Source organism: Pogona vitticeps, chromosome 1 (genome assembly GCF_051106095.1).
Source record: "Pogona vitticeps strain Pit_001003342236 chromosome 1, PviZW2.1, whole genome shotgun sequence".
In the NCBI taxonomy this organism is placed as follows: Eukaryota; Metazoa; Chordata; class Lepidosauria; order Squamata; family Agamidae; genus Pogona; species Pogona vitticeps.
In genome coordinates, this window is record NC_135783.1 from 265190509 (window position 1) to 265217868 (window position 27360).

Below are 27360 nucleotides of genomic sequence, written 5' to 3' on the forward strand. Positions count from 1 at the left end.
ACACAGTCACCTTCCCCATTCATAGATCCAAATTTGCCTCCTTTCCCCCCTCCCTTTGCAGAAACACGACACCTACAGAGAATATAACTTATAGTAACTTATATATATTGACAATATATATGAGCCCCGTGGCACAGTGGTTAAACTTCACTACTGTAGTCAAGCCTCTGCTCATGACCTGAGTTCAATCTCAACACACCCTTTTCCTCGCTGCCACCAGTTGATTTCTTTACCAACTACATTTCCTATGAAAGACTGAGGTCCATTCAGTACTGAACTTTTAAACAAAAACAGGTTTATTGATTGCAACTTGTTTTAGGAAACGTTCTTAAGCACATTCTTAAAGTTACATAAAGCTTCAGTATTTTACTTTAACCTCTTCTATCTTAATTAATACACGTCCCACTCTGACTAATCACTCCTTAAACACTCTCTCACTGCCTCAAAACCCCCAAACTTTTTCTCTCTTCCCTGTCTCTGACTGAACGCCCTAGACAAGAGGTCCCTAACCCCCGGTCCACAGCCCAGTCTCGGTCCCTGGCCTGAGCCGGACCAGGCCATAGAGACAGACCTCCCCCCCACATGCACTCCCTGCACAGCTGATTTGCACATGTGCTCCAGCATGTCTGCGTGAATGTTGCCATTTGCGCATGAGCGCATGTATTGCCATTTGCACATGCTCATGAGCGCAAGCACATGTACAAGCACCATGCCACCATTTGTGCATGCGCACGGGGGTGCCACGCCTTCCCCAGCTGGTCCACAGGGTGAAAAGGGTTGGGGACTCCTGCCCTAGGCTAATTCACCCCTCACTTCTAGTTTCTCTGACTCCACCTCCCGACAGCTCTCATCTGTACATGCAAATACACTACTGAATATTCATGCCAGGGGTGATCGCTACAGTACCCAGCTCACGGGGGGGGGGGGAGTTGTTGTTTGCATAATTATATTATATATTGTATATAGTGCTCCAACTCTATGGGGTCGTATATAAATTGAAAAAGAGACAAACAAAAAACAAATGGAGAAGGGAAACACCAGCCTTGTTAACAACTTATTATAATTATATTATTATAATGACTAAAAGGGTTTTTAAAGGCTAGACCATTGTTGAGTGTCACACACACTTTATATAACAAGATGTTTCCAATATTGTCTCATTAACAAAGTGTCAAAAAATTAATTTTAAAATAAAACAAATAATTTCTTACCTTATTAGTACACAATCATGTAGCATAAGGCTAGTGTCACACTGTAAGCATGACATTTCAGAAAGCCTCCACCCTTACTCATGTGCACACAAATACAGTACTTGGAACAGAGAGGAGAAGAATAATAACTTTTTGATACTGTATATGTATTGGCAGCACAAGTTTCCAACTTACATTTATGATGAGTTTTTTATTGCTCTATTACTTCCTGATTCATAGGCAGTCTCTACTTAAGACCTGAGTAAATAAATATGAATGGATTCTAGTTTAATGAGAAGTGGATTCCTAGGAGGAAGAAACTATTATGGCCTGGGGAAACTGTTTTCCTAAGAAAATCCAAAAATCAATTGTTATGCTGAACAACAAAGAAAAACAATCATTTACTGTGGAACTTTTAGTCCCACACACAGAAGATCAGAATGTTGATAAGCCTGAAAAATGTCTAACAGCTAATTGCTAAGGCAGCACCACCTTTTGAAGAGGGATCTGGGAAACTGCAGACCAGCTAGCTTAAAACTGTTCCAGGTTAATATGCCTGTGTGTGGAATCATTAAAGATACAACTATCAAAAGAAACAAACAAACAAACAAACAGCAGGGCAAACCCAGCTGAAAAAATTCTACAATGGAATCTGCAAAGATAAGCCTATTTTATCAATCCTTGTAGAGTTCTCTAAGAGTATCAGTGATCAGACAGACCTGGAGTGAGTTTTGCAGCCCATGGGTAAAACTCTCTACCACTATCTTTATTTTTTTTTAAATAATGACCAGCAGTTTTTGCTTTCAGGGCTTTAGGAATGTCCCCCAAGACCTTCACACACACACCCAAAAAAACCTCTCCCTAAGAAACCAGAAGTGACCATCTGAGAACTTCTGTTTTGTTTTGGTGTGGTTTGTAATTAACTGTTTCAGCCATTTCCCAGCCTTGTGTAGGCTGTGATAGGGGCTGAGAGCAACTGATATGGCTCCCAAGTCCACTAAGATAAACCAGCCCCTGCAATAGATCTTGTCTACCCATACTTCCAAAAGTCTTCCACCAAAGACTTTTGAGCATATCTATCAGTCAGGAGATAAGAGGTGAAGTTCTCTTGTGGACTGAAACATAAAGAACAGTGTGTAAAATACAAATAAATAGCCAGTTCTCACAATGGAGGGATATGATGAGTGGAGATTCTCAGGAATCTGGACTGGGACCATTTAGTTTGGTCCTATATTATCTTAAGGGTGAATAATAAAGTAACCATATTTGCTATTGTGTCAAATTGTTTTGGATGGTAAGAATAAAAATATACGGAAAAGAATAAATGGGTTTCAGATTATTTATAAAGTGATATACAAGGGGAACACAAAATACCAACCTGACACATATGTAGATAGAATAGTTTCACCCAGGTTTGGAAGATAATACCCATTATTTCCATCTCCTATCCCAGTGCTCTTCTCCTCTTTCCCAATTTTTTTAACACTGGTTTTTTACTCTCTCTTTCTTACGGCTAGCCTGTGCAAACTCAATCTAAGTTAGAACCCTTTTTGTCCTCCAGCTACATTGCTGTTTCTTGTCTCTTCCATTGCCCCCATTCTGTTTGCTTCAAGCAGCTCATTTTCTTCCTACAATCCAGTATGTATCTAGCCTGTACCAATTTCATGTGGTTAGAAATACCTTCACTGCCCCCTCCCCATGTTCTTCTCTTTCCATCTGTACCTTCTCCTCTACAAAACACATAAACATGGTTGTTTCTTGCTTGTCTCCCTTCTCCTATGGAGTGCTCATTTAGTCTTCCCCTCTTCTAAGTCTCCCTCCCCAGTGTTATCAGGTATCAAATATTTCTCTCCCTCTTTTACAGTAGCTATTTTCTAGTTCTTCAAAGCCAGTTTTAAGTTGTGCAAATGATTTGCTCATTACAGAAATCGTATTGTGAGTCATAAAATGTTTGACCAACACATTTCACAGGCTCCTATGCCTTCAGTTAACAGCTACACAAAGTATAAATATTCAACAAATGTAGCTTTCCCAGGAATTTTCACGACAAAATTCCACAAGATTTGGGATTCTGCTTTAACCACAAACAACTGGTTGGCCATTGTCAGAAACAAATGCTGAACTGTATTATAGGCCGCTTTGGACCCTTTTTAGGAGAAAGCTGGAATATGAATATTTCAATTTTTAAAAATCAACCAGATAAACCAGGCAGGCCTTTGGTCTGATCTAACATTTTTCTTTGTATGTTCTTATAAAATATTTATTTACATTTTTCCAGTATTTGGCAAACACATAAGTCTTGGTTTTCATCTCATCTCCCAAATGGCATCACATTGTGCTTTCATAAGAGGTTGTTTTTCTATTTATCACAATTATTTGGCGAGAATCATCATAGGGTATACCGTAGATATAGAAAAGTATTCACATAGTGTTACTCGGATGCAAAAAATTTAACATATTTGTTGCAATCTGGAGACCAGCTGGTACATACTTCAACATTTAAAAGACAAAATGGTCTTCCAATGCCCAGTTCAATTCTAAATGACGCAAATTAACTATCACAAGCTAAAGAAAGGTTAGTTTCCAGAGCCTGACAAAGCAAGAAGTGTGTCCCAGTAGTTCCAAATATTTCAGATTTTTGGATTTAGGCTGTATATAAATCAGGACAAACATGTCAAAATGGCTTCATTCAAGCATCTGGAAAATGCCTTGTGCACAGCAGAATCTTTATAAAAAGTACAATCAAAATAAGTTCCAGGATAAGAAGCCAATCCATTCAAAACACTTCATCCTAGCCTCATGCATGCATACGATAGCTTTTCCACATGCAGAATGCCACATTCACTCTACAAGTCCTCATGCACACCACATCAGATATAGGTGTTTTATATGCATCTGTGGAAAATACAATATTTCATCAGGAAGAAAAACACATATATTTTCTTTGCCTTTAGATTTAGGTTTGGTTCACAGGTTACCACATTGAAATGCCATCACATGACAGCAACAGTAGTTGTTACGATCCAATTGTGACATCTGAAAAATCCTCTTACATCTTAAGCCTCACAATGATCCTTATAATATAAAAAACACCATTACCCATTTTAGGACTAAGGATGAAGTGATCCTTCTCTGACTTGCTTCTTTTTTTATACTACTAGTGTTCCATCTACACAAAATCACCTTCATAATTTCCCTTTATCACAAAACATCAAATCCTTAATCAAATCCTTTTCTTCTATCTGTGGTTTCTCTTCATATTGACTGTTATGACCCAAGCCCCACACATGTTTACACACAAATTTAGGCAGACTCCCATGTAAATCCCATACATTAGACTGGATATGTTTCCTAATTTTATTTATTTATTATTTATTCAATTTATACCCCACCCATCTAGACTGAAATCTACTCTGGGCGGCTAACAATAATTCATAAAAGTAAAAACAATATGATAAAATAAAGACAACTGTAATAATATAATTCAAGATGGCAAAAGTAATTAGGTGATGACAGGAGGGAAAGCCTGCCTAAAGAGCCAGGTGTTAAGTTTGCTCTTAAAAACACCCAGCGAGGGAACCAGGCAGATCTCTGCGGGCAGACTGTTCCAAAGGCGAGGGGCTACTGCCGAGAAGGCTCACTTTCTTTCTCTTTGGGCCTTCCTTGGTGTTAGGCCCCTCAGCCACCCATCTTGGCTAGAATGAGTGAATCGGGAAGATCTAGGTGGGAGGAGGTGTTCTGCCAGATATCAAGGCAGATATCCATATCCAAACTGTTTAGTGCTTTAACATCATTAACACTTTGAAATCAATGTGGGAATGAATGGGCAGCCAATGCAGGGTAGCCAGAGTGGAGGAAATATGCTGATATTTTCTCACCCCAGTGAGAAGTCTGGCTGCAGCAAGCTGAGGGGTATAAGGATCCTAAAGGCATATTGTATGTGGCAGATAATGAGTATAGCAGGCATTGTTAATCTTGCTGCTGGTGAAGCTTGTCCACAGGCTTGTGCAGTTGGGGGCACGAATAAACATGCAAATGGTATTTTCAAAAGAAAAAAAACTCAGTGTTGTCTGAAAGATCCCCAGGTACACCTTCCCCCAGAAGCTCAGCATTAGCACATGACACAACTACACCACACCAAGAAAATGGCAGTGTAGCACCAAAATGTCAACTGTAGACCATTCCTTTTAATAGTATCTTCAATTATGCTTTTTCTTGTCCACATTTGAAAACCACACTAAGTTCGATTTAAAAGGTAGCTTTTCTGCACTCCCCAACAATATAGAAGAACTCAGAAAATGTGATTATACTGACACTGAGATAAATGCAAGTGAATTTTAAAAATGACTATTCTGTAAGAGAATAGCACAAAAGAAAAGATGGACAATCACTTAGCCATTAGCACTCTTACAATGTCTGTTGCGTTTATGTGTTTTACCGTTCACAAAGAGGGCCACACATGTACCACTTCTGAACATCAGATCCCTTTCCAGAAAGCAGAGGATACAGGATCATATTAGGAACCTTTTCATCTTCATGCCACTATTGTTCCATTTCCAGGCTCCTACTGCTCTCTTTGAGTGTCAGTTTTAAACTGTGGTCTTCATCATGTCTCCTAATTCTGTTCTGTCCTTTCTACTTCTGTGTTACAGCTGACTTGCTTTCAGGGCTCGAAAAATTTTAGAATGTGTCACCAGTCAGTCAAAAATTTCACCAATCAGCATGACTGCACTATAGACTTCCAATTTAACAAATTTAACAAAGGCACTTGTTCTTGGACTACAATTTCCAGAAGTCTTCACCAGCAGTTGGCCAGCGCAAGAACCAGTCCAAGGACACCTGGATGACCCAAGATTGGGAATCACTGATCTGTACCTTCAGACTTGGGTTGCTTTATTACCTGCATGCCTGTGGGGTCATGAAGCTTGTACAGTGGTGCCTTGACTAACAAATGTCCCTAGATGCAAAATTTTTGAGATACGAAAAGCTCCATTCGCAAAATATTGCTTCGACTTGCAAACGGAGCTTCGAGTTATGAAAGAAAAGAATGCAGGGGAGGCAGGGAAAGCGCGAAATTTGAACTTTTTATTAACTGTTGGCCAGCGAAGAGGCTGCTTGTCTGCTACCTCACTCGTCCCAGCAGTTAGAGAGTGGATAGGGAGAGAGTCCTCAGACTGCCTGGTACTGTACTGTATTTTTTAGGACTTTTTTAAATTTTGGATTTTTGACTTTAAAAAAAACAGACTGACTGTTCTGGGTGAGTACCTACTGTACGCTATATTTACTGTACTGTACAGGGGATTTTGCAGCTTGGTGGGGGTAGGGCTAGGTGGGGCTATGTTTCTGTTCTCTGATGGGTCTTGCAGTGTGGATTTAAAATGTGAAAAGTAGACCGTAATATTAAATTAAAATTAAGTGTGAAAATTGGACTGTATAATTTTAAAATGTAAAATTTATTTATTTATTTTTGCATTCTGTGGCTTCTAGGGTTTGTGTACTGTGACCTCTCTGTTGTTTTAAAATGTGTGGGTTTAAAATGTGGCTTCAAAGTCTTTTTTTCTTAAAATCAGAAAATATTCTGTGAGTGGCTGTGCTGGCCATTGATGCAGGCAGACTGTAAAATGCAGTTTAGATTGTCCTTTTGTGATGAGGAGTTCTGTGCTGGAATAATGCTTGCTGGATTCTGTGGCTTTTAGGGTTTGTGTACTGTGACCTGTCTTTTGTTTTAAAATGTGGCTCCAAGGTCTGTCTCTTTTAAAATCAGAAAATATTCTGTGAGGGGCTGTGGTGCTTGTTGATGCAGCCAGGCTTTAAAATAGAGTTTACTGTAGACTCAAAGATGCTTGGTTTTGTTTAAAAGGTACCTGGATTAAAAGGTGTTCTGTTTAGAAGGTGTTCTCCTGCCCTTTTTTAACCTAAAAGGTGCTTGGCTTGGTTTAAAAGGTCTTTGTTTTAAAGGTGTTCTGTTTAAAAGGTGCTCCCCTGCCCTTTTAATTTAAAAGGTGCTTGGTTTTGTTTAAAAGGTCCTTGTTTTTAAAGGTGTTCTGTTTAGAAGGTGTTCCCTCCCCCCTCCTTTCCTGCCCTTTTTTTTGACCTAAGTTCATCTTAGGTCAAAAGAAGAAAAATTCTCCCCCTAGTGGTAGAGTATGGATTAAATGGCTTTGCATTAGTTCCTATGGGAACTAATGCTTCGACTTAAGAACAGCGCCTCTACATAAGAATGAAAAACAGCCAGAATGGATTAAATGGTTTTCAATGCATTCCTATGGGAAATGGTGATTCGACTTACGAAAATTTCGAGTTGCGGCCACCATTCCAATAAGGATTAATTTCGTAAGTTGAGGCACCACTGTATCTGAATGTCTCCAGCAAAAATAAAACTGAAAGCAAAAGCGCCCAGCCTCTCAAGGAGCCACGGTTCCCTCCCACCCCGAGATGTGTCCTCGTTTAGTTGAAATTGGGAGCACGGAATCTCCATGTTCTCCGATATGGGACTACTCTACATTCTCCTGCAGAGCTATATCTCTATGTACCGCTCAAACTCTCTTCTCGTGACGACAGTTTTCCTTTTGCAATGGGAGGGGGAGGGGAGGACTGCAAGATTAGAGAGAGAGAGAGAGAGGCAGAGGGGAAGGAGGCAGGGAGGGAAGTAGCTGTGACTCATCGAGCAACATTTTTCACTCATCACTGACGAGTGGACGAATGCATTTTTCAAGCCTTGCTTGCCTTCTATAAGCTTCTTGCTATAGCTTAAGAACCTTTGCTGACAATCTGTTAGCCTATGATGTAGGTGAATTGGATCAGTAACCAATTTTCACTCCTGTACTCTCTTCTATACGTGTGTTGCATTTTTTAAACTTTTTTTTAACTATTAGATTAGGTCACTATACAATTATTATTATTTCCATTTCAGCCAGATAAGTCATCCAGAAGTCTTCCTAATTAGCCAGCATTTCTGAGTATGGTGCAAAATACAGTCACCTAAGAGATTTTCACATTAACCTTGATAGATACCTAAAATTGTAGATCTCTTAGATTTACCGTATTTTTGCTCCATAAGACACACCTCTCCATAAGTTGCACCTCATTTTTAGGAGAGGAAAACAGGAAAAATATTCTGGCAAATTCATAAGGCAGTAGCAATAGACAGATGTTGTCACATCAATTACCTCAAAACTTCTTGCAATGTACAACACAGTGAGAGCTTTTGAACAATTTGTAGTTGGCAAAGTTATTCCAATAGCCACAGACAACAACACTACAATGCTTTATATCAACCACCAAGGAGGAACAAAATCCATGTCTTTCCTGCTACTAACAATACAGTTTTGGGACTGGTGTATTCTCAAGCATGTCATTTCACAAGTCATACATGTACCAGAAGTGGAGAATCATGAAGCAGACTTCTACAGCAGGATGACACACAATGAGTGGGAATTACCATCTCAAGTTTTCACACTTATAATGAATCGTTATTGCACTGAAAGAGATGAATAAACAGATTCTTGCTGGGTAGTCAATAAGAGCTATGATGAAGAAATCACCACCAGCACAGGTGTAAGCAAACAGCAAAGCATGCCTCACTTCCACTCCCTCCCTCCCTGCCTCCCTTCCTTACAGCAATAAGGTTTTCTCTCTCTCCATCATTCAGTTCTTTACTTTGCAGCATGTCCACGTAAAGTGTGCTTACTTTTATCAGCTTTTTGCAGCTGATCCTCCTGTTTCCTCCACTCTCTAATAATTTTTTTCAGATGAGGAGGCCCAAAATGTGTCTCCGCTGTTCTGTTTCCATACTTCTTTGCATATTTTACTACCTCTAGTTTAAAAGGAATGTTATATGCTAGCCTTTTCTGCTTTATCATCCTTGCACTGGTAGAATGAGTTCCCATACTCTGCAAGAAAAATGTGCCCCTTATTCATCACCACATCTACTGCCTGCTTCCTTTTACAAATATAATCTCAAAGCAGCACAGAATCATAGAATAATGGAGTTAGAAGGGGCCTATAAGGCCATCAATTCCAACCCCTGGTTCAATGCAGGAATCCAAATCAGAGCAGATCTGACAGATAGTTGTCCAATTTTAGAGACTACAATAGGATAAAATACAGTAGCTGGGAATCACAATGAAAAGATAAAATCTACCAGCAATATTGTAGAACAACAATGATTAAGAAAAACCAATAAAAACAGGGGGAACGACACCATGCAGCTTTTGTTAACACAAAAAGACTACTAAAATTTCTGTTTCCAGTTGTGTGTGTGTACGTGTGAAATGAGTAACATCTCCTTGTATTTATGAAATGTTGGGTTCTTAAACCAATTTTCAAGATTTCAAAGCTTTACTTGGACATACTCATCTGTGATTCAGATCTGACCCTCTGCAATTCAAATTGCCTTGCTCCTGATGAGTCCATAAAAACTGTGGTAAGCTAATACACCAAATAAAACCTGTAGCCCTTCATTCGTTCGTTCGTTTAGTCGTTTAGTCGTGTCCGACTCTTCGTGACCCCATGGACCAGAGCACGCCAGGCCCTCCTATCTTCCACTGCCTTCCGTAGTTGTGTCAATTTCATGCTGGTTGCTTCGCAGACACTGTCCAGCCATCTCATCCTCTGTCGTCCCCTTCTCCTCTTGCCTTAACACTTTCCTAACATCAAGGTCTTTTCCAGGGAGTCTTCTCTTCTCATGAGATGGCCAAAGTACTGGAGCCTCAGCTTCAGGATCTGTCCTTCCAGTGAGCACTCAGGGTTGATTTCCTTTAGAATTGATAGGTTTGTTCTCCTTGCAGTCCAGGGGACTCTCAAGAGCCTCCTCCAGCACCACAATTCAAACAATATAGGTTGAATAAGCCGGGGGACAATATACAGCCTTGTCGTACTCCTTTCCCAATTTTGAACCAATCAGTTGTTCCATATCCAGTTCTAACTGTTGCTTCCTGTCCCACATATAGGTTTCTCAGGAGACGGATAAGGTGGTCAGGCACTCCCATTTCTTTAAGGACTTGCCATAGTTTGCTGTTTTCGACACAGTCAAAGGCTTTTGCATAGTCAATGAAGCAGAAGTAAATAGTTTTCTGGAACTCTCTGGCTTTCTCCATAATCCAGCGCATGTTAGCAATTTGGTCTCGAGTTCCTCTGCCCCTTCGGAATCCAGCTTGTACTTCTGGGAGTTCTCGGTCCACATACTACTGAAGCCTACCTTGTAGGATTTTGAGCATAACCTTGCTAGCGTGTGAAATGAGTGCAATTGTACGGTAGTTGGAGCATTCTTTGGCACTGCCTTTCTTGGGGATTGGGATGTAGACTGATCTTTTGTAATCTTCTGGCCACTGTTGAGTTTTCCAAACTTGCTGTTGAGTTTTCCAAACTTGCTGGCATATTGAATGTAGCACCTTTTGGAGCATCTTATGGAGCGAATACAGTTAAAAAGAGTTCAGCCACCACCACCCAGAAGCCTCCCACTGCCATGCTGGGAGGCCTCTGAACTGGCACCTGAGACTGCTTGCTGTTTGGACCTCACCATTCTGCCCTGCTAGCTTTCCAGGATCTGCTTCCTGCAGCCCATCTGGAAAACCAGCAAGGCCAGCAGGCCTATGGCAGCAGGCAGTGAAAACAGCCAAGGACCAAAGGGGAAAGAGTGATTCTAGAAAGACCAGGGGAAACCACAAACACAGTCCCCCACTTAGGCAGTTGATTTTCCATATTTGGGGAAATCACAAGGGTCAGCACATCCAAAGTGCAATAGATATGGTATGTCGCACAAAAAAAGGGGGGTCTTGGATTACCTAATATAAAATTATACTATGTAGCGAATCAGCTTAGACATATCCCAGATATAATTAAGGATAATAAAAATTTAATTTGGATGGATTTTGAGACGGAAGGAATAGAAGAAACTGTGGAAAGTATCTTGTTTAAAAAAAAATTGCAGAAGGGATAAAAAAGATCAAAAATCCGTTTTTAATAAATATGTTGGAAAACTGGAAGGAATTTAGAGAGGTATTGAGTCCACCGATATCTCCTTTATCTCAGGTAGTTGATTTAAGGAATTTTCCAGAAAATTTAAAAAACTTAAAGAATGTATTAAAAAGCAAACAGATAAGCAGATTAAAAGACTGGACAGAGAAGATAAAAGAAAAAGGGGATTGTTACATACAGCACTGATGTTACCTGTCTGTCATGGGTTTGGAGGGAAAGTTCCAACCTATGGGGAGTGGAAGGCGGGACATCAGGAGGAGGGGCTGTACTGTATAAATATGTGATGCGTGTGTGGTGAGAGAGAGATGCTGAGAGACACTGGGTTGTGACGAAGCAGCAGCTGGGAAGAAGAAGCTGTTGTGGGAGTCTGTGTGTCAGACAGGGTACTACTGTGTGTCAGAGTACCAACCTGATAGGTTCAGGTGTCTGTTGGTTAGCCAGAACTGATAGGTTCAGGGTCTGTGCTTTAAGTTAAGGGTTCTGGGTGAACCAAACTGTGTGCATGTATGAATGATAGTAAGCCACGTTACTTGATCTTATTCACCTGATTGTTTATTTTTCCCTGTGTGTATTTTAAATAAACCTTATTCCTTTTATTGTTTAAAAATCCATCCCTGGTCTGTGTGACTTCTTAAAGGGAATGGTTGGTGGCAGCTTAGTGTAACTGTGTGACATATCCCAGTAGGTCTGGGTTTGTCACATTGATTGGTGTCCAGCGTGTGGGATACGACTGGTCCAGTTGTCCAGTGGTCCAGCAAAGCCTTGGCAAGTGTGCCCAGAGCAAGGGGGTCTAGTCAGGGACAGTCTGAGGCGCGTAGGTAATCTTCTAGGTGTACCTCACGGGGAGGTGCGCTAGTAGAAGAACGTGCCAACTGGGGAGACTTAGATTAAGGTGCTCTGAGGCAGCCTAGTTTTGGCGGGAAAAAGCTGAGGCAAAGCTGCATAGTAACAGTGATCTAGCTTGCCAGCTGAGAGGCCCAGCAGAGGGGGGTAGGCTCTGACTCGATACTGTTGCAAGTTTAGTGCTGAAGAACAGCAGCAATCTCTAGGGAGAGCTGGTTCTGAGGCAAGAAGGAAAAAAGTGGTCGTTTTATTTTGAGGCTTGACTTTTAAAGCAGCCTGTTCTGAGGGGGGATTATGCCCTTGACTCGAAGCCAGATGGCCGAAATGAGTGAAGTGAAAGACCCCCAGATTGACCAAGGTTCTGAGGATGAATTTGGCTCAGTGCAGGGTGACAGCACAGGAGAGCAGAACCCAGAACTTAGAAAATTGCTCATAGCCCAACAGCATGAACTGAGGATGAGGCAATTTGAAGTGGAGGAAAGGGAAAGGGAAAGGCAAATTGAAATGGAGGAAAGGGAAAGAGAGAAACAGAGACAATTTGAATTGACATTAGAGAGAGAGAAAATTGCTCTGGAAAAAGAAAGAATGGCGTTTGAATTAAGAAAACTGGAAATGATGAACCAGAACAATAATAACAATAGGGATTCTGAGGGAGGCCAATTGTCTAAGGCTGACCTGAAGAAATTCCCTGTGTACCACAAGGGAGATTGTCCTGAGGTGTTCTTTTCCTTAGTGGAAAGAGCGTTTGTGGACTTCTCAGTGAGGGAAACTGAGAAGATGACCATCATGCGATCTTTAATCAGTGGTAGCCTGGCTGAGGTTTATGCCGAGATGCCTGAGGAACTGATGAAAGATTTTGCAGAGTTTAAAAAACTGGTGTTTGCCAGACATGGGATAAATGCAGAGCAGCTGAGACAAAGATTCAGGTCCCTCACCAAAAAACCAGAACAGACTTTTACCCAAGTGGGGGCCCAATTGGTGAGGCTGCTTGAGAAATGGCTATCGCAAGAGGGAACAGAGACCTATGAGCAGCTGAAAGACTTGATAGCACTGGAACAGTTCTATTCAGTCCTGCATGGGGAATTGAAATTCCAGGTGAGGGAAAGGAAACCGAAATCTGTGGCAGCAGCCGCAGAGATCGCAGATTTTATTTCCCAAATAAGAAAGCCCTTGGGTGAGGGGAAATCTGTAGGTAAACCCAAAGAAACCTACAGCAAGTACTCTCAGGGACCAGGGAAAAGCCAGCAAGGGGGAGGGGCCCATGGTGAAGGGAAGCCCTCAGACATGAAACTAAGACCTCAGATTTTGGAGGGAAAACCAAAACAAGATGAGAGAGAATCAAAATACACCAGAAAATGCTATTTCTGTCAGGGAAAGGGTCATCTAATCTCAGAATGTGAGAAATTAAAGCAGCTAAAAGGAATGGTGCCTCAGAATGCTAGTGGGACCAAGCCAAAAGCTGTGTTCTGTGTCCAGAAAGAGCAAGGCTCAGTGTCACTGAGGGAGCCTGTTGCCATGGCTACTCAGTCTGGAACAGCTACCTCTGCTGATCAGGCTGAGGAAAATGGTCCTCTTGTGGAGGTAAAGCGCTGCTTGCTGATAAAAACAGATTCTCAGTTGTTTGAGACAGCAGGGGTGGACGTAGGAATACTTGACCGTCAGTATCGGGGGCTGCGGGACACTTGTTCCCAGGTAACCCTGTGCCATCCAGATATTATTCCTAGGGAGTTTATAATCCCAAATGAGAGTATGAAGGTGGCAGGGATTGAGGGGCAGGTAATCTCTCTGCCAGTAGCAGAGGTACCTGTCAACTTTCAAGGCTGGAGGGGAGATTGGCGGCTAGCGATTTTATCGACTCTGCCAGCAGCCGTGCTCGTGGGAAATGACCTGGCTGAACATGTGAAACGGGTGCTAGTGATTACACGCTCACAAGCCACCACGGGGACAGTTCAGGGGGGTAATGATGAGCCAGAGACGGAAGCAGAGGGGAGTTCAGAAGCTGTGGTGGAAATCTTAACCACAGACAGCAGATTTGGACAGGAGCAAAAGGCAGACGCCACTCTCCAAAAGTGTTTTGAACAGGTGACTGACGCCCAGCTAACACCTGAAACCCCAGTGAGATTTCTGGAGAAAAAGGGGATTTTATATAGAGAAACCCTGAGGAATATCTCAAAAGGGGGAGATGGGATCAGAAGTCAGCTGGTGGTACCTGAAAAGTATCGCCCCATGATCTTACAAAGGGGGCACTCTGACATGTTTGCTGCACACTTAGGGGTGAAAGGGCCCCTTGATTTGATCAAACAAAATTGGGAGCAGATCACCCAGGATGACCCACAAGACGTTGTGACATACATAGACACCTTGATGAATGACCTAAAGCGAAATCTAGAGCTGGCAGCAGAAAACCTGCAAGCTCAGAAGGTCAGACAGAAAACATGGTATGACCACAAAGCTAGAGAGAGGCACTTTGACCCAGGGGAGGAAGTGCTTTGGCTTAGGCCCTGCAGAGAGAATAAACTGCAGCTCAAATGGGCAGGACCATATAGGGTCATTTCCAAGATGTCAGACCTGAACTACCTAATAGAGCAGGAGGAGAACCAAGCAAGGAGGGTGGTTCATGTGAATGCCCTAAAACCCTACTACAGAGGGGAACAGAGGGTTTTATTCGCGATAAAAGCAGCTGAGAGTGAGGAAGCGGAATTACCCTTCTGGGAGGGTAGAGGGGAAGTAAAATACAACCCAGAGGAGGTAAAGATCAGTCCTGCACTCACCCAAGACCAGCAGCAAGAACTAAAAATGCTGCTTAGTAAATATCAACAGGTGTTTTCCAACAAGCCGGGGATAGTGAAGGGAGTGATGCATCGGATCCACACAGGGGATGCACCCCCGCAGGCAGTATCCCCATACCGAGTAACGGGACCCTATAGGGACAAGGTGCTGAAGGAGCTGGACGAAATGTTGAGGGAGAACATAATCGTCCCCTCTTCTAGTCCTTGGTCCTCTCCGATAGTCCTTGTAGACAAGCCTGATGGGAGCATTAGGTTTTGTGTCGATTACAGGAAATTAAACCGTGTAACCACTCCTGATGCCTACCCAATGCCCAGGCTAGACAACCTGATTGAAACCATAGGGGGTTGTCGGTTCATCTCATCATTGGACCTGGTAAAGGGATATTGGCAATTAAGAATTGATCCCAGGGATCAAGAAAAGACTGCCTTTTGCAGCCCTTTTGGTCTCTATGAGTTTCGAGTCCTGAGCTTTGGTCTCAGAAATGCACCAGCCACATTCCAAAGGCTGATGGACCAGACCTTGGCAGGGCTCAATGACTTTACAGTGGCCTACATTGACGACATAGGGATCTTCAGTAATACCTGGGAAGATCACCTGATACACCTGGAGTTAGTGCTGCAGAGGTTAAGTGCAGCAGGGCTAACAGTAAAGGCCAGCAAGTGTCAGCTGGGTAGCCCAGAAATAAAATACTTGGGTCACATGGTAGGGGGAGGAGTGATAAAACCCCTGGAGGCCAAAATAGAAGCTGTTCGTGATTGGCCTAGACCCAATACCAAGAAAAAAGTCAAATCATTTCTTGGGTTGGTGGGCTACTACAGAAAGTTCATCCCGAGGTTTAGCGAGATTGCGGCTCCGCTGACCGATCTGACGAGGAAGACGGCTGAGGACCGCATCCCGTGGACCAGCGACTGTGAGGCGGCGTTCCAGAGGTTGAAGGAGGCGTTAATCAACTATCCTGTCCTGCGGGCTCCAGACTTCGACCGGGAGTTCATCATCTACACCGATGCGTCTAACAGCGGGGTAGGAGCAGTTCTGTGCCAGGAGGATGAGAATGGTGACCAGCATCCAGTGTCCTACCTGAGTAGGAAACTTCAAAAAGGTGAGAGACATTTGGCAACCGTGGAGAAGGAGTGTTTGGCCATAGTCTACGCGATCCAGAAGGCCAAGCCTTACATCTGGGGAAGACATTTTATTCTGTGTACTGACCATTCACCATTGCAATGGTTAAAGACAATGAGAACCCACAATAGCAAACTTATGAGGTGGGCTTTAAACCTACAGGACTATGACTTTGAAGTGAAGGTGGTCAGAGGGTCAGTGAACTGTGTTGCTGACGCCTTATCAAGAAGACCTGAAGAATGAAGACGGCGAAAGAACATGGACTATGTGTATATAATGATGACAAAAAGTAAAATGTACCTGGTTTTGAATTTGGTTTGTAAGAATAAAGGTAAATTGATGTAATGTATATGGTAAATGTTTAAATGCATAATTGCTATGGTTAACTTAGAGTGTAAGTATGAGTAAGTATAATATGGTATGTATAACTGTTGTTGTGTATTTTATCCAGGTTGTTTTTTGGTGAAAAGCACCTTAGCTTTCCCCCTACAAAACAACTTATAAAGAGGGGAGGTGTTACATACAGCACTGATGTTACCTGTCTGTCATGGGTTTGGAGGGAAAGTTCCAACCTATGGGGAGTGGAAGGCGGGACATCAGGAGGAGGGGCTGTACTGTATAAATATGTGATGCGTGTGTGGTGAGAGAGAGATGCTGAGAGACACTGGGTTGTGACGAAGCAGCAGCTGGGAAGAAGAAGCTGTTGTGGGAGTCTGTGTGTCAGACAGGGTACTACTGTGTGTCAGAGTACCAACCTGATAGGTTCAGGTGTCTGTTGGTTAGCCAGAACTGATAGGTTCAGGGTCTGTGCTTTAAGTTAAGGGTTCTGGGTGAACCAAACTGTGTGCATGTATGAATGATAGTAAGCCACGTTACTTGATCTTATTCACCTGATTGTTTATTTTTCCCTGTGTGTATTTTAAATAAACCTTATTCCTTTTATTGTTTAAAAATCCATCCCTGGTCTGTGTGACTTCTTAAAGGGAATGGTTGGTGGCAGCTTAGTGTAACTGTGTGACATATCCCAGTAGGTCTGGGTTTGTCACAGGGATATAAAAAAGATATTGGGGGAGAAGGGTATTCATGGTTAAATCTAATTCAATTAGAAAAGTGGACAAGAGAATGGTATACTAAAGAAGGGAAAGGTAGAAAAATGACAAAATTTGAAGAAATTATAGAAAAAAGATTGAAATCAGAGGAAAAAACAGAAAGAAAAGGAACTGTAAGTCAAATATATAAATTATTAAATCAAGTAGAACAGGGTACTGTAGGGTTAAAAATGCAATGGCAAAATGATTTGGATGAAGAAGTAACAGGAGAAGAATGGGATAAAATATGGGATCAGAGAATTATGAAGTACATGTCAGTAAGGATAAAAGAAAACTGCTATAAAGTTATATGAAGGTGGTATTTAACGCCGGTCAAAATGAATATGATGGATAAAACTGTGTCATCATTATGTTGGAGTTGTAAAAAAGAGAAGGGGACGTATTTACATATGTGGTGGCTATGTGAAAAAAGAAAGAAAGAATGGAAAGTAATATTTAAGGAAATAACTGAAATAATGGGATTGAATATTCCAATGTCCCCAATAACAGCTTTATTGAATTTGAGTAAAGATCAATTGGTGAATGAAAATAAGGATTTAATAATAATAATGATTACAGCTGCAAGGATAATTATGGCAAGGAATTGGAGAAATGAAAATCAATTTAACCTCGAGGAATGGTATAGAGAATTGTGGGACATGGCTATTAATGATAAACTGAAATGTGATATGAAAATAAGCAGGGGCCAAATGAAAAATAATGACTTAAAAAAAATATGGAACGTATTTTTAGAACATGTATTTCGGAGAGGGAGGGGGTATACACCGAGTGAAGAAACATTGAAATTTTGGAATGAAAATGGATGGAAAGAAGTGTAATGCTACTCCTGAGGGTGATGGGTGCACTGTTTTGTTTTGTAATTTATAGTCTCGTAATTTATAGTTTTTTGTAGTAGTAGTAGGTATTTTGTATTTTTCGTATTTTTTTGTATTTTTTGTACTTTTTAATTAAAATAAAATTTAAAAAAAAGTGCAATAGATGAGCCTTACCCTGGGAAAACCACTTTTACAATAATGGTATCTCCCCTGCTAGGTATGAGTTAGAATGGCCCCTGAAGCTCCTGCCCCCTTCTGTGCCCTGACCCCCGGCTGCACCTCCTGCTCAGAACAGAGCTGCACAGCCCCAGTCCCACAAGAGGCCAGGAGAGCTCTTCAGTGTTTTGGGGTGCCCCGCAGGACCCCCATCAGGGGCTGGATGTTCCTCCCACAATCCTCCAGTGCACAGATATTAGCATATCTGTCTGCTTGCATCACCCAGTTGGCTTCTCTATTGGAGAAGCAAAGCAGGAAGGAGGAGTCTCTTTCCCTTCACCTTCTGCGGAGAAGTTAGACAATGTGACTGTGACAAACCCAGACCTACTGGGATCTGCCACACGTTAACTAAGCTGCCACCAACCATTCCCTATAAGAAGTCACACAGACCAGGGATGGATTTTCAAACAAATAAGAGAACAAGGTTTATTTAAATACACACAGGGAAAAATAAAACGATCAGGTGAATAAGATAAAGTAACGTGGCTTATTCTCATTCATACATGCATACAGTTTGGTTCACACAGAACCCTTAACTTGAAGCACAGACCCTGAACCTATCAGTTCTGGCTAACCAACAGACACCTGAACCTATCAGGTTGGTACTCTGACACACAGTAGTACCCTGTCTGACACACAGACTCCCACACCAGCTTCTTCTTCCCAGCTGCTGCTTCGTCTTCACATCCCAGTGTCTCCTTTCACCACACACGCATCACATATATATACAGTACAGCCCCTCCTCCTGATGTCCCGCCTTCCACTCCCCATAGGATGGAACTTTCCCTCCAAACCCATGACAGACAGGTAACATCAGTGCTGTATGTAACACCTCCCCTCTTTATAAGTTGTTTTGTAGGGGGAAAGCTAAGGTGCTTTTTCCCAAAAAAACAACCTGGATAAAACACACAACAACAGTTATACATACCATACTTACTTATACTTACATTCTAAGTTAACCATAGCAATTAGGCATTTAAACATTTACCATATACATTACATCAATTTACCTTTATTCATACAAACCAAGTTCAAAAAACAGGTACATTTAACTTTTTGTCATCAAAATATATACATAGTCCATGTTCTTTCGCCATCTTCATTCTTCAGGTCTTCTTGACAAGGCGTCAGCAACACAGTTCACTGACCCTCTGACCACCTTCACTTCAAAGTCATAGTCCTGTAGGTTTAAAGCCCACCTCATAAGTTTGCTATTGTGGGTTTTCATTGTCTTTAACCATTGCAGTGGTGAATGGTCAGTGCACAGAACAAAATGTCTTCCCCAGATGTAAGGCTTGGCCTTCTGGATCGCGTAGACTATGGCCAAACACTCCTTCTCCACGGTTGCCAAATGTCTCTCACCTTTTTGAAGTTTCCTACTCAGGTAGGACACTGGATGCTGGTCACCATTCTCATCCTCCTGGCACAGAACTGCTCCTACCCCGCTGTTAGACGCATCGGTGTAGATGATGAACTCCCGGTCGAAGTCTGGAGCACGCAGCACTGGATAGTTGATGAGCGCCTGCTTCAACCTCTGGAACGCCTCCTCACAGTCGCTGGTCCACGGGATGCGGTCATCAGCCTTCTTCCTCGTCAGATCGGTCAGTGGAGCCGCAATCTCGCTAAACCTCGGGATGAACTTTCTGTAGTAGCCCACCAACCCAAGAAATGATTTGACTTTTTTCTTGGTGTTGGGTCTAGGCCAATCACGAACTGCTTCTATCCTGGCCTCTAGGGGTTTTATCACTTCTCCCCCTACTATGTGACCCAAGTATTCTATTTCTGGGCTACCCAGCTGCAGTTTGTTCTCCTTGCAGAGCCTAGGCCAAAGCACTTCCTCCCCTGGATTAAAGTGCCTCTCCCCGGCTCTCTGGACACACCAGGCTTTCTTTCTGACCTTTTGAGCTTGCAGGGTCTCTGCTGCTAGCTCTAGGTTTCTCTTTAGGTCAATCCTTAAAGAGTCTATGTATGTCACAACGTCTTGTGGGTCATCCTGGGTGATCTGCTCCCAATTTTGTTTGATCAAATCAAGGGGCCCTTTCACCCTTCTCCCAAATAAAAGGTCAAATGGACTGAACCCGGTACTGGCTTGTGGCACTGATCGATAAGCAAACAAAAGGGATTGCAGCTTCTGGTCCCAATTGTTTGGATTCTCTGCCAAGTAAGCCCTAATCATGCGCATTAGAGTCCCATTGAACTTCTCAGTTAACCCATTACTTTCAGGATGATAGGCAGTGGTTTCCTTGTGCTTAATTCCCCAGATTTGCCATAAGCGTTTCATGAGCTTTGATGTGAACGATGCGCCCAAATCTGTGATTATTTCTGAGGCAAACCCCATCCTGGACATATACCCCACCAAGGCATCTGCCACTGTGTTAGTTTCAATGTTAGTCAAGGGAATGGCTTCAGGGTACCTTGTGGCATGGTCCACAATTGTGAGAATGAACCTGTTCCCCCTCTTTGTGGCCTTGGGCAAAGGTCCCACAATATCCACCCCTATGCATTTGAACGGAGTGTCAATCACAGGCAAAGGGCACAACTTTGCTTTGGTCCTGTCGCGGCTATTCCCCTGCCTTTGACACACATCACATTGTTTACAGAACTCCCTGATCTGCTTCCCTATGTCAGGCCAGTAAAAATTCTGTGTGATTCTCTGCTGTGTTTTGTTCACCCCTAAGTGTGCAGCAAACATGTCAGAGTGCCCCCTTTGTAAGATCATGGGGCGATACTTTTCAGGTACCACCAGCTGACTTCTGATCCCATCTCCCCCTTTTGAGATATTCCTCAGGGTCTCTCTATATAAAATCCCCTTTTTCTCCAGAAATCTCACTGGGGTTTCAGGTGTTAGCTGGGCGTCAGTCACCTGTTCAAAACACTTTTGGAGAGTGGCGTCTGCCTTTTGCTCTTGTCCAAATCTGCTGTCTGTGGTTAAGGTTTCCACCACAGCTTCTGAACTCCCCTCTGCTTCCGTCTCTGGCTCATCATTACCCCCCTGAACTGTCCCCGTGGTGGCTTGTGAGCGTGTAATCACTAGCACCCGTTTCACATGTTCAGCCAGGTCATTTCCCACGAGCACGGCTGCTGGCAGAGTCGATGAAATTGCTAGCCGCCAAACTCCCCTCCAGCCTTGAAAGTTGACAGGTACCTCCGCGACTGGGAGTGAGATTATCTGCCCCTCAATCCCTGCTACCTTTATGCTCTCATTCGGGATTATATATTCCCTAGGAATAATATCTGGATGGCACAGGGTCACCTGAGAACAAGTGTCCCGCAGCCCCCGATACTGACGGTCAAGTATTCCTACGTCCACCCCTGCTGTCTCAAACAACTGAGAATCTGTTCTCACGAGCAAGCATCGCTTGACCTCCACAAGAGGACCACCTTCCTCAGCCTGATCAGCAGATACAGCCGTTCCAGACTGAGCAGCCATGGCAGCAGGCTCCCTCAGTGACAATGAGCCTTGCTCTCTCTGGACACAGAACACAGCTTTTGGCTTGGTTCCACTAGAATCCTGAGGCACAATTCCTTTTAGCTGCTTTAATTTCTCACACTCTGAGATTAGATGGCCCTTTCCCTGACAGAAATAACATTTTCTGGTGTATTTTGATTCTCTCTCATCTTGTTTTGGTTTTCCCTCCAAAATCTGAGGTCTTGGTTTCATGTCTGAGGGCTTCCCTTCACCATGGGCCCCTCCCCCTTGCTGGCTTTTCCCTGGTCCCTGAGAGTACTTGCTGTAGGGTTCTTTGGGTTTACCTACAGATTTCCCCTCACCCAAGGGCTTTCTTATTTGCGAAATAAAATCTGCGATCTCGGCTGCTTCTGCCACAGATTTTGGTTTCCTTTCCCTCACCTGGAATTTCAATTCCCCATGCAGGACTGAATAGAACTGTTCCAGTGATATCAAGTCTTTAAGCTGCTCGTAGGTCTCTGTCCCCTCCTGAGATAGCCATTTCTCAAGCAGCCTCACCAATTGGGCCCCCACTTGGGTAAAAGTCTGCTCTGGCTTTTTGGTGATTGACCTAAATCTTTGTCTCAACTGTTCCGCATTTATCCCATGTCTGGCAAACACCAGTTTTTTAAACTCTGCAAAATCTTTCATCAGTTCCTCAGGCATCTCGGCATAGACCTCAGCCAGGCTACCACTGATTAAAGATCGCATGATGGTCATCTTCTCAGTTTCCCTCACTGAGAAGTCCACAAACGCTCTTTCCACTAAGGAAAAGAATACCTCAGGACAATCTCCCTTGTGGTACACAGGGAATTTCTTCAGGTCAGCCTTAGACAATTGGCCTCCCTCAGAATCCCTATTGTTATTATTATTCTGGTTCATTAGTTCCAATTTTTTTAATTCAAACGCCATTTTCTCTCTCTGCAATTCCAATTCCATTCTCTGTCTCTCTAATCTTTCTTCCTTTTCCATTCTCTCTCTCTCTAATCTTTCCTCCATTTCCCTCACCCTCAGTTCATGCTGTTGGGCTATGAGCAATTTTCTGAGCTCTGGGTTCTGTTCTCCCGTGCTGTCACCCTGCACTGAGCCAAATTCATCCTCAGAACCTTGGTCAACCTGGGGGTCTTTCACTTCACCCATTTCTGCCATTTGGCTTCGAGTCAAGGGCATAATCCCCCCTCAGAACAGGCTGCTTTAAAAAGTCAAGCCTCAAAATAAAACGACCACTTTTTTTCTCTTTTGCCTCAGAACCAGCTTTCTATAGATTGCTGCTGTTCTTCAGCACTAATCTTGCAACAGTTGCGAGCCAGAGTCTACCCCCCTCTGCTAGGCCTCTCAGCAGGCAGGCTAAATCACTGCTACTTTACACAGTTTTGCCTCAGCTTTTTTCCCGCCAAAACAAGTTGCCTCAGAGCACCCTAATCTAGTCTTCCCACTTGGCACGTTCTTCCACTAGCGCACCTCCCCGTGAGGTACACCTAGAAGATTACCTACGCGCCTCAGATTGTCCCTGACTAGACCCCCCTTGCTCTGGGCACACTTGCCAAGGCTTTGCTGGACCGCTGGACAACTGGACCAGTCGTATCCCACCGCTGCCACCAATCAATGTGACAAACCCAGACCTACTGGGATCTGCTACACGTTAACTAAGCTGCCACCAACCATTCCCTATAAGAAGTCACACAGACCAGGGATGGATTTTCAAACAAATAAGAGAACAAGGTTTATTTAAATACACACAGGGAAAAATAAAACGATCAGGTGAATAAGATAAAGTAACGTGGCTTATTCTCATTCATACATGCATACAGTTTGGTTCACACAGAACCCTTAACTTGAAGCACAGACCCTGAACCTATCAGTTCTGGCTAACCAACAGACACCTGAACCTATCAGGTTGGTACTCTGACACACAGTAGTACCCTGTCTGACACACAGACTCCCACACCAGCTTCTTCTTCCCAGCTGCTGCTTCGTCTTCACATCCCAGTGTCTCCTTTCACCACACACGCATCACATATATATACAGTACAGCCCCTCCTCCTGATGTCCCGCCTTCCACTCCCCATAGGATGGAACTTTCCCTCCAAACCCATGACAGACAGGTAACATCAGTGCTGTATGTAACAGTGACCAGCCAGACGTATGGAGAAGCAGAGAGAGAGAGAGAGAGAGAGAGAGAGAGAGAGGACACAAACAAAAGCTTCTAAAACAAATTGCCAGTAAGTTTAATAGGCCTGACAATGATGAGGGGAAGATAAATTTACTACTGAGAGCCTGCTAGAATAGCTGTCTGTAGTTCAGAGCTTGGCAGGAAGCTGCATCACTTCCTCATAAATTAGGCCTAAATAGAAGTAATTTTGCAGATATTTAAAACATTAAGGGACTTGGAGGGGGGAGCCTAATGTGTATTGTTAGCCAAATTTCATTCTGAAGCACAGAATGATTAAAAAGGCACTGAGCACATGCAGAATAAAGTTCAAAAGAGAAACCAGCGGCCTAACACTCCTTTCCTTAATATATTACCACTAGGGCTACAGAGAGTTCCAGAAAAATATCTACTTCTGCTTCATTGACTATGCAAAAGCCTTTGACTGTGTTGACAACAGCAAACTATGGCAAGTTCTTAAAGAAATGGGAGTGCCTGACCACCTTCTCCATCTCCTGAGAAACCTATATGTGGGACAGGAAGCAACAGTTAGAACTAGATATGGAACAACTGATTGGTTCAAAATTGGGAAAGGAGTACGACAAGGCTGTATATTGTCTCCCTGCTTATTCAACTTATATGCAGAATACATCATGCGGAAGGCTGGACTGGAGGAATCCCAAACTGGAATTAAGATTGCCAGAAGAAATATTAACAACCTCCGATATGCAGATGACACCACTCTGATGGCAGAAAGTGAGGAGGAATTAAAGAACCATGTAATGAGGGTGCGAGAGGAGAGTGCAAACAAATGGTCTGAAGTTCAACATCAAAAAGACTAAGATCATGGCCACTGGTCCCATCACCTCCTGGGAAATTGAAGGGGAAGATATGGAGGCAGTGACAGACTTTCCTTTCTTGGGCTCCATGATCACTGCAGATGGAGACAGCAGCCACGAAATTAAAAGACGCCTGCTTCTTGGGAGGAAAGCGATGACAAACCTTGACAGCATCTTAAAAAGCAGAGACATCACCTTGCCAACAAAAGTCCGAATAGTCAAAGCAATGGTTTTTCCTGTAGTGATGTACGGGAGTGAGAGCTGGACCATAAAGAAAGCAGACCACCGAAGAATTGATGCCTTTGAATTGTGGTGCTGGAGGAGGCTCTTGAGAGTCCCCTGGACTGCAAGGAGAACAAACCTATCAATTCTAAAGGAAATCAACCCTGAGTGTTCACTGTAAGGACAGATCCTGAAGCTGAGGCTCCAATACTTTGGCCATCTCATGAGAAGAGAAGACTCCCTGGAAAAGACCTTGATGTTAGGAAAGTGTTAAGGCAAGAGGAGAAGGGGACGACAGAGAATGAGATGGCTGGACAGTGTCTGCGAAGCAACCAACATGAAATTGACACAACTACGGAAGGCAGTGGAAGATAGGAGGGCCTGGCGTGCTCTGGTCCATGGGGTCACGAAGAGTCAGGCACGACTAAACGACTAGACGACGACGGCTTTCCTCCCACCTTTTTGGAGGGAAAAAGTGTGTCCTATGGAGCAAAAAATACGGCATTGTAATAGTTCTATTGTTGTCTTTTTATGTGTCATGTAGTTAGTTCTGAATTTATCATGACCCTATAAATTAATGACCTCTAAAATATTCTGTAATCAACAGCCTTGCTCACCTCTTCCAAACTCTAAAGATGGGTCAGCCCATCTCACATTCAGCCTTCTTGTTTTTTGCTGCCTCCATCTTTTCTCAGCATTACTGTCCTTTTCCAGTGAGTCTATTTTCTCCTGACGCGCCCAGAGTGAAGCCTTTTTTGTTTCTAAAGATAGTTAATGTTTGGTTTGATTTAGCACCCACTTATTTGGTTTTTTTTCCTGGCAGGCCGTATCTGTAAAGCTCTCATCCCCCCACAACACCATGTTTAAAATTAATCCATTTTTTTCCCTCAAATTTCTTCACTGTCCAATTTTCACATCTGCATAATCACTGGGATTGCCATGGTGTAGATCATCTTCTCCTTGGTCCCCAGTGACAAAGACTTACACTTCAGGATGGTTTCTTCTTCCTTCATACGTATCTTCTGAGTTTCAGTTTTCATCTGATTTCTTCGTTGCAGTCTCCATTTTGAATGATGATAGAATCAAGGCATATAAAATCTTTAACAACTTCAATTTCTTCATTGTAAGTATTAAAATTACGTAATTTTATTGACAGGATTTTTGTCTTATTATTGACTTGCAGTTCTGCTTTTTCACTTTTGTCTTTATTTTCATCAGGAGTCATTTAAAGTGATTGCTACTCTCTACCGGTAATATAGTACTGTATAATCTGCATATCTTAAATTAATATTTCTTCATGTAATGCTCCTATTGCTCTTGATTAATTAATTAAGTAAAAGATAGCCTTCTATAATCAGGTTTTACATCTTGATCAATAGCAGCATGGGATTGTATACAATACAATGCTACTTGATATATCAGGAAAGAAAGGACTACTTAGAGACTACTCAATATTGCTGCCTGCCACAAATCAGTCATTCCAGCAGTACATGGCTTCCTCTAAGAGAAACAAAAAAAGGAGATACCTGCTTTCAATGTATGTTCTCTTATTTCATTTACATACAGCTAAAAAATTGCCAATGAGGTCCAACAACACGCTCAGAACAAGTTGCCCATATTTATTCATGAGTAATCTATTCAGGCTTCCTTGTGAACATATATGTAGAAACTGGTTTTTTTGTGGTGCTGCTTCTCACCCTTACATTTCAATAGACATCTTAACAATAAGTGTGGAAATCATGGTCTGCAGATCAGTTTGAATGCTGCCACAACATGCTACTCCTGAGAAATCTAGGCCTCCTTAGTAAAGACTATTCTCCATAATACAAATATTATATCATCTCTGTTTACAGGTATACACTCCCACACATTTGTTATTCTACACTCACGATCTGGAAGTTGAGTCATGGCAACTGGACTCCTTTCTTGTTAGGTTGAAACATTTCACTACTCATCCAAGTAGCTTCTTCAGTCTGACAGAGTTGGTAGGAGATCCCTGATATATCCTCCATGTTGGTTTCACTTCCCCCTGGTCTGAATAGGCTCCTTAGAAGGGACAAAGGACTGGGGGTGAGTGAAAATCCCACTTCTGTAGTCCATCTATCTTCTAGGTGGGTTGAGACAGGGGTCATGGAGGCAATATATGTGCATATAGAAAATCCCTCACTCAACAGGGTGGAGGCCTTAGATACAATCTGTCTCATATTTATCATGCTGCCCTTTCATCTGTCCCCAGGAAGATTAGGACCACACACGCCAGAAAAACCACTGTTAACAACCCATGACAACAGGTGGTGAAGGACTGCAGAAGTGAGATTTCATTTACTTGGTTGAACAGTGAAATGTTTCAACCTAATAAGAAAGAAATTCAGTTACCGTGACTCAGCTTCCAGATAACTTCACTTGGATGACTGAGAACTTTCACAGATATACACTCATGATATTCAAAATAACTGAACCACCATGTTGAGTAAGGATAACTACATGACATTTAGTTTAATATTCAAAACAATCCTTTAAGATGTCAAGATAATGTAAAGAGCATGACTAGAATAATGTTTAATCTTCGCCTATAGAATTGCTAGAATCAACTGGGCTTTTCTTCACTCTTTCAGTTGGAAACAGACTCATAAACTGTTGGA

At 42.7% G+C, this 27360-nt stretch overlaps 2 protein-coding genes across 6 annotated transcripts in view; one reads left to right on the top strand and one right to left on the bottom strand.

The window, feature by feature from the left end:
- Positions 1-27360, bottom strand: part of SBF2 (SET binding factor 2) — a 402592-nt gene that overhangs the window by 325418 nt on the left and 49814 nt on the right. The gene's annotated exons all lie outside the window — the stretch shown is intronic.
- Positions 11343-16215, top strand: LOC144586137 (uncharacterized). Its single transcript, XM_078383931.1, has 2 exons — positions 11343-15900; positions 16083-16215. Exons 1-2 carry the CDS (start codon positions 12306-12308, stop codon positions 16088-16090), a joined length of 3603 nt encoding a protein of 1200 aa, XP_078240057.1. The 5' UTR covers positions 11343-12305; the 3' UTR covers positions 16091-16215.